The 8,337-nt window shown below is 41.1% G+C and overlaps 1 protein-coding gene across 1 annotated transcript in view; it reads left to right on the forward strand.

The window, feature by feature from the left end:
* The window catches only part of myo7aa (myosin VIIAa), a 35,199-nt gene extending 29,849 nt beyond the window's left edge, over positions 1–5,350 (forward strand). The window contains exons 39-47 of the mRNA XM_036536321.1: positions 316–421; positions 1,136–1,249; positions 1,930–2,017; positions 2,153–2,259; positions 2,589–2,774; positions 3,447–3,563; positions 3,978–4,061; positions 4,451–4,570; positions 4,901–5,350. Coding sequence (XP_036392214.1) covers positions 316–421; positions 1,136–1,249; positions 1,930–2,017; positions 2,153–2,259; positions 2,589–2,774; positions 3,447–3,563; positions 3,978–4,061; positions 4,451–4,570; positions 4,901–4,993 — 1,015 coding nt within the window. The 3' untranslated portion in view covers positions 4,994–5,350. The remainder of the gene's footprint in view (positions 1–315; positions 422–1,135; positions 1,250–1,929; positions 2,018–2,152; positions 2,260–2,588; positions 2,775–3,446; positions 3,564–3,977; positions 4,062–4,450; positions 4,571–4,900) is intronic.
* Positions 5,351–8,337: the final 2,987 nt, after the last annotated feature.

The raw sequence follows: 8,337 nt of genomic DNA on the forward strand, positions 1-8,337 counted from the left end.
CTACTGGACTTTATTTCCTCAGATGTGATAATCTAGGGCACAACAATAGTTTAATTATGTTTCTGTTAAAATACCAGAGTGGGACCCAGTCCTTATCTACAGTAGAGCCTATCTACAGTTCCCCTAGTGACAGGGAAGGTGGAGACACCACACCTCTGTGATGACGTCACACATCCTCATACAGTTCACCATTACATATTGCTAAGTACAAGGTGTAATGACTACACTGCTCAATGTCTATATTTTTGGCGAGTAAATGGGGCTTTACTAATGTTTTCCTTTCTGTTTTTTGCATGTTCTTTTTGGACAAATCAGAAATGGGTCCAGGAAATACCCCCCGCATCTAGTAGAAGTGGAGGCCATCCAACACAAAACCACCCAGATCTTTCACAAAGTGTACTTCCCTGATGACACAGATGAGGTGAGAGTGTCACAAGACAAAAAACTATTCCCACAGCTCACCACTGTTACCATAGCTCATGTGACCTGAGTCCAACAGGGTCTCCACTCAGTGTTCTAACAACAAATCCAAGGTGCCAAGCCCTGGCGACTGAAATCCCTGTGCCAGGCGATATCCACACCAAGGTCTTCACACATGAATGAGTTTAAATGAGTTCATTGCATACACACCTCTGTTGTTGACCCACCTGATCAGTGATTCTAAGAAGTATTTACAGCTTGTATTTCCACAGTACTCTCATTTAGAAGAAAAAAAACTCCCCAGCAGGGAACAGACGAAAACAGCCTATGCAAAAACATCTTGTGTTTACCTCTAGATCTCATTTCCATAGTCTTTGAAATCATCTCATCTGGTAGTGGTTCATTACTTGGGCCTCAGAGATTATAGTGAGAGGGAGACAGAGAGGCTGCGGTGGGAAAGAATGAATAATGAATCAGGTTTGCCTGATTCATTTGAAAGAAAAAAAAACAGTAATCAGATTGTCATTTAGTTTTTCTTCTCATAAAAATCAAATTTACCATTTCTAATGAGGATATTGTGCAGTAAGATCTGCTTGCCTACATGCATGATGATGGTTCGGAGGATTTAAACTGTAGACCTCAGTAAAAACACCTCCCCCTTCCCAGAAATTATTGCGAACAGATTTGCACAGTCATTTCTGAAATGTAATTTCAGGCTTTTGAAGTGGAGTCAAGTACAAAAGCCAAGGATTTCTGCCTGAACATTGCTGGCAGACTGCTGCTCAAGTCCCCTGAGGGCTTCAGCTTGTTTGTGAAGATCTCTGACAAGGTAACAGACGGAATCCTTTAACAACTTTATCGCCTGGAATCTGAGGCATTGTGGGATTGAAGGGAATATCAGATTCCAAACATTACTGACGTAAAGAATGCTGTCACTCCTCACCACAGCCCTACTGCATTCATAAGTCAAGCAATCAATCTACCTGTCACATCTCTCCTGTCAGGGCTAAGCCTGATTTAAATTGGACCTAATGACGGAGCTATGACATTTCAGTGTTACTCAGACAATAATGAAGAAGCTGAAACATCACAAGCAAGCTGGTACATTAGGATGAACCTGAAACACTATAATTAATCAGGTGGTCATGACAAAGCTTTGACGTTGTCATGCAGCACGGAAGCTGAGACATTATATTTCAACAGTGAAATCATAATGACACAGACATAATCAAGCCTAGGCATTTTATGAAACTTGCCCTTTTTATTGAAGGTGAGATGTTGTGTTGAGTCAGACAATAACAATGAAGCTATGATACTGTGATGAAGCTGGGACATTATGATAAAGCTGAAGTATTATGATGCACCAGGCAATTTTCATGAAGCTGTCACTTGGTGAAGCTGAGACATTATGATTTAGCAATAATACTATGATATTGACATGAATTAGTCACTAATGGCAAAACTGAGCGTGGGGTGTTATGATGAAGCTGAGATGAAGTTGTATTTCAGGTGATCAGTGTGCCAGAGGGAGATTTCTTCTTCGACTTTGTCAGGCACCTCACCGACTGGATTAAGAAAGCCAGACCTGCCAAGGATGGTATAGTCTGCCCTAGATTCGGGTTATATTTTAATCTGCAGTACATTTTTGGAGTCACATCAACACAAACTCATAATGGTGTGTTACCTCACAGTGACAGTGTAAAAATGTGTGATAAAGACTGTTTCCTTACAGGTATAGTGCCTTCATTAACATACCAGGTGTTTTTCATGAAGAAGCTGTGGACCAACACTGTCCCAGGGAAGGATTCTTTTGCTGACTCAATCTTCCATTACTACCAGGTGGGCAGTACTTCCTTTCATTTCTGTTCATTTAATCTCCATTTGCTGTATTTAAAAAGGAAACAAGAACTTCTCTCTGGAATTTATTTAGTCTTAAATCATCACACTGAACTAAATTCAAATGCAACTCTAGATTTCTGCTGGTATGTATGTCTGTGTGTAACATGCATGTTGGTAGGAGCACAAGCATCGTGTACAGGTATCATGGGTTGTCTATGTGTGTTTCTGTGTAACTTCGCACAGCTGTTTGTGTGTGTGCATGTGTGTTTGTGTCTGTGTGTGATAGAGACTGAGGGGTGTTCTACATTCACTCTGTCCATGTTCTCCAGGAACTGCCTAAGTATCTGCGTGGCTACCACAAGTGCTCCCGCGAGGAGGTTTTCCAGTTGGGAGCCCTCATCTACCGCGTCAAGTTTGAGGATGACAAGTCCCACTTTCCCAGCATTCCTAAAATGCTGAAAGAGCTGATACCCCAGGACTTGATCCGACAACTCTCACCTGATGACTGGAAACGGGTGAGCCAGTCAAGTCAACACAACATTAAACATGTTCCTGTAGCTTACAAAAATGTCATGTCTTTTTTTAAATTATTAACTGCGTTTTCAGTGTCCAATGTAGTGGCCACTCGTGAATTCAGAATGTATGCATTAGGGTGCACATCAAACGTTCTCCATCTGTATCTTGATTCAGATGTGTATAGTTGAATACATGCCCCCACAGTGGATCACGGATACAGATGCTCATTACAGGCATCAAACTGCATTAATTAGCTGCAGCTAAAAATGTAAATGATAGTGTTGTGCTACTTTTGTGCAGGCAATATGCAGAAACCTGCACTGTGACATTCAGTCACTTTCCCCCTCTGTTCAGTTTTGATCAGCTGCATAGCAATAGACCTCTAGCAAAAATACATGCTATGTTGGGTGCTCTTATTATTGATGTAATATTTAATAATGCTATTCCTGAAACAGGATTTTAAATGATTGGTTAATTTAACATGACATTGTGTGTGATGGCATCAAAGCCAACTTAACGCTGAGAGTAAGTATGGAGTGTAGAGATATGTACCAGATTGTATAGGTATGTGGGGTCAGTAGCAGTCATGAGGGGGGGCTGTTTCAGGTGCAAGATGAGTTTGTGATGGTTACTGCAGAGCTTGCTGAATTTCTCATGTCTTCTTTGTCCAGTCCGTCGTGGCATACTTCAACAAGCATGCAGGGAAATCCAGAGAGGAGGCCAAGCTAATGTTCTTAAAAATCATTTTCAAATGGCCAACGTTCGGGTCAGCCTTTTTTGAAGTGAAGGTAATCAATCCTCTTTTTTAATTCTGAATGTGATATCAATGGCTACTAATACATATTTCATGTGATACGTCTACATGAAGGGATACTGTAAGAAAGAGCACATTCATATTCATCTGTTGCTATTCTGTTTGTACTTGTAACAAGGTGGTATGAATTCAAATGCTTTGATCATTGAGTTTTGATGTGATGGGATAAAATTTTGTACCACCATGGTACATCGGCTATTTCATGCCTGGGCCTGGCAGAGTTTTGGCTGACCCAGTTTTGTCACCTACTTTTTGGCTGGAGTGCTGGAGATTCACTCAACCATAATTAAACCCAGCAGACTGGCTGGGCCAGCACATGTCATGGGAGCTTGGGTCTGTTCTTTCATCCTGTACTTTGATTTTTTTCTCTTGAAAATGTCTTACACAGCAAACCACAGAGCCAAATTTCCCAGAGGTCCTGTTGATAGCGATCAACAAGCATGGTGTCAGTTTGATTGACCCAAAGACCAAGGTATGTGATGTAACCAAAATGTGTGTGTGTTAGTGTGTATGCACATGCACACAGTATACAGTGTGTGTTCATTAACATATTGTACAGTGCATGTATTGGGTCAGACAAATTTTACTGATTACTTTAATTTTACTTAAGGTCGCATGTTCACATTCTGAATGGGCACTGCTGTTTTACCTTTAAAATATGTAAAGCCTGAATTTCTATATTAAATACCGGGTTGTGTAAATGAATAAAATTTAGAATATGAGCTATGTAAAAGTGAACACACTAAGCAAATAGTGTGTATGTTTTTGTATGTGTTAGAGAATATATTCATGTAAGTACATCTACCAACATGTTTATGTTTTTGTTTATTTCTCATATGCACCTATTCTGCTTCGCTGCAGGACATTTTAACAACACACCCCTTCACAAAGATCTCCAATTGGAGCAGTGGCAACACCTACTTCCACATCACCATTGGCAACCTGGTCCGCGGCAGCAAGCTGCTGTGTGAAACCTCACTGGTGCGAAACTCAGTTCACTCTGCTCTGGGTGTGAAAATCAGAAAGAGAGTCAGACAGAAGTCCTGAAACAGTGCAGTGCACTGCAGTGTCACTGAACCTGTATGGTTCTGAATGATTTGCAGTGGTACTGCTGCTACACATATCATAAGTAATAAGGTTCATAACAGAATGGATTATGATCTCACTGGCAATAAGTATTCATTAGTATTTTTGTTTCAGCACAAGCGTCAAATTAGTAAACCACAGTGTCAACAGTGTTTACACCTTACAACGCTACAAGATGGGTATTAGTAAGATGCAATGTAACCAACACTTTTTTCTACCTCCCAGGGCTATAAGATGGATGACCTCTTGACCTCTTACATCAGCCAGATGTTGACCACTATGAGCAAGCAGCGCAACTCCCGGGGCATCAGTAAGTGAACTGACTATTGGAGAGAGGCGGCGGAGCTGGTGCGCCTGCTCCGTCCCATGGGACAGCCCTGCAGCTGGGGGCGCAGCTTCTCCAACCACCTGTGGAGGATGAGCCGCAGCCCCTCCCTCAGCTCCGTAGAGACTGAAGAGCCCTCCCTCTCATCCCCCTCCAGTGAGGATGACTACCTCTGATCCCAGTCCCATCTGACCCTCTGTAACGCACTCGCCCGCCCTGTCCCTCTAACACCGTAAGCTGCCAGTCACAACCTCCACCCAGCACAAGCCAAGGGTACTTCCCTCAGCCACAGCAGCAAATTCCTGCACATACCCAAGCACACACACACACACACACACACACACACACACATACACACACACACACACACACACACACACTCTGATGATCATAGTCTAGTCTTTGTTCTCCTTCACACACAGGCATGCAGGTATTCCATCTCACACACACAAGCACGCACTCACACACTTACTGACATGAAGGCTCCATGTTTGTGTTTGAAAAATAAGAAAGGTACTTGGACCTGCATTCTCCACCGAGCAACAGATTCTGGCCATGTGGATTTAGTGGTGAGGCCTCCAGACAGACTAAAGAGGGACTGACAACAAGGTTTTGTCTCTTTGTCACGCAGTTTCTTTTCACAGTGTTGTATGAGCACTGACCAACACTAGCAAGTGATGTCATCACACCGGACCAGGAACCTTGAGTGTACTACATAAATGGATATCTTCAGTTTTGTCACTGTGTGATTAGCTGCTGTCTCTAGATAATTACCGGATAGAAATGCTACAAAAGCTTTAATATATTGTTTAATGGTGTTGTCATATGGGTTTACATGTTCATAACTGAATGGGTTTTGTTATTACTGTATGATATATTCTCTGTGATTTTTCTCCTTGTTTTTGAAAGCCTTAAGATGATTATTTTTCCCTATTGAGTTTAATGTTTTTTTATATAGGCCTAGATTTCATGTATAGAAATCCCTGCTGCATTCATTTTGTTAAGCCTACGGTAACAGCTTCCTGTAGGTGTCAACCATTTATTTCATATCCCTCAGTACAGCACTATGTTATTAGTCTTAGAGGGAGGGAGGAAAAAAAACGAATCGTGAACAATTCAAGTGCTGGTGAGGGAGTGGCAGTTAATAAAAGAGGTGTCTCTGACAGCTCCTTATGGCCTTATGTCATGTCTGTCTGTCCTTGGGCTGAAGAATCCAGTGAAGTGGTGGGATGCATCAATTAGACTTAGGAGTAAACTGCCCTGTGAAAACACACTTACGCTATATGAGGGTGTGTTCTACACACTGATTGTATGCTGTATGATTTTCCAGTGATTGTTTAGTCTTTGTCCTATGGCTGGAAGTGTCTGCAAAGGCTTTTTGTGAATGAAAGTTTAAATAGACCACAGTACTTATTATTGAAGTCTGGTGAGGTCTAGTCTTAAATTCACCCATGGCCTTTGTAATGTTTGACAGAAAACACGTTACATTAAGAGAGTGTCCCATTAATATTGATTTTGTGAGGAGCAGACAATAAGACTACAAGTTTATGTTTGGCTCTCATGCGTTCATCATCCCCCATTGACTGCGCATAAAACATATAATGTATGTTGTGCATGATGAAGAATCAGCAAGTCAATTTCCATGAATCTTCAAACAACCCCTCCAGGAGACAGCCTGAGCGTTGACCTCATGCTGGCCTATTTTTTGCTGTTCTTTTAAAGACAAAACAGTTAAAGTCAAGTATGTGCTTGAAAAAACAGCTCTGTCTCAGCAATGCTGCAGGAATTCTTTGTGCACACTGACCAAAGAGGCACGTGGGCACTGACGAAGTGTGTCCGTATATTATACATTTTGGTCATGAATACAACATTTCCACAGTATTGATCTAAATACAGGCATTGCATATTTTAGTTTCATCTACCTGTACGAAATGATCCTGATCAGGCACCCTTTGAGGACTGGACCTAAAGCATGTAAGAAATAACAGTTTCAGGTTTGTGTTTTGTAGGTTGTTTGTTTTACTCCAACAGATAAAAGGATTAATATATATACTCAAAAGTAAACCGTAACCATGTTGTAATACTGCTGTAATGCTGAATGCACAATTTTGTATTTAAAGTGTCCACAGCTCAGAGAATGTTTATCCCCATAGCACACACTTGAGTTTTCCCTTGTGAAAGAAAATTGCTGTTTTGTAAAACTGAATTAATAAAGACATCTTTCAATCTACCTCTATGGCAGTGCATCTGAAACAGAATTACAGATGAAGTGAAAAAGCAATGTGGCAGGTTTTTACAGACAGTTTAATGTATTGATCCATATTTCTTTTCTTTGGTGCCTTGCCAAAAAAAGCACAAAGTTCTCTTTTTTTAAATACCAGATGGACGTTATATTTACCAGGGAAGGGTAACTGTAAAATAATGACATCATGCCTCAGTCCACACAGCCTAAATGAAGAAAATCAAAATCATCACTCTATATTACACAGTCCTGAATGTAACTACATGGTTGCCCTTTAATAACAATGCTGTCTGCAGGGTCTACGGCATGTGCACTGAACCAAGGATGAATGGCTCTTATTCACTGCATGTCACAGGTAAGCACCACAGAATAAAACTTTCTCCTCCACTTTCTGCCTTGAGACAAATGCAAACTAAATTACATTCACTCTTGAGGGCGTCCAATTCATTTTAAATGTCTGAAATGTTATAGGGGGCAGAGCAATATGCTGTGAGTAAGTACAGGTACTTTATTACACTGTCAGCTAGTAACACAGGCTCAAACAACCATTTTATTCTCTATTCCTTGCTGAAATGATAAGTATTTTTGGTTGAACTGTAAAATAATCATATGCCCTGTCTCTTTTTCAATTATATTTGTTATCTTAAAACAAACACATCCAAACAGGCTACAGAAATAACTGGCGATGGGAGAGTGAGGCTTCATGAACCATTATAATTGAAGCTGCCATATCCTATCAATAACTGACTTATATGAACCAATCAAAAGACTTCATCCAAGGCAAGACACTCTGATTGGTTAAAACTCCACTGGCTCAAAACATACCATTTCCTGCTTTGGGGTTCTTTTTTGAAAAGGGCTGAAATTCTGACACTTAGAGGCAGAGGTCTAGACAGCTGATCTCCACTTGCTTAAAAGGTGATGCTCAGAGGACTTTCTCTTCACTCGTCTGTCCCATCTTCTCATTCAGGGTGGTGTCCCTGAAAACTTGGCGGACAGGTATTTACACACCTCTCTTAAAGCTGTGCAAGCAGGACATATCTTTTAATGTCATGCTAAAGCTTGGCAATGTCAGGGGCTCAAGGCACCCCCTGC

This window comes from Megalops cyprinoides, chromosome 9, assembly GCF_013368585.1.
Source record: "Megalops cyprinoides isolate fMegCyp1 chromosome 9, fMegCyp1.pri, whole genome shotgun sequence".
Taxonomy (NCBI): Eukaryota; Metazoa; Chordata; class Actinopteri; order Elopiformes; family Megalopidae; genus Megalops; species Megalops cyprinoides.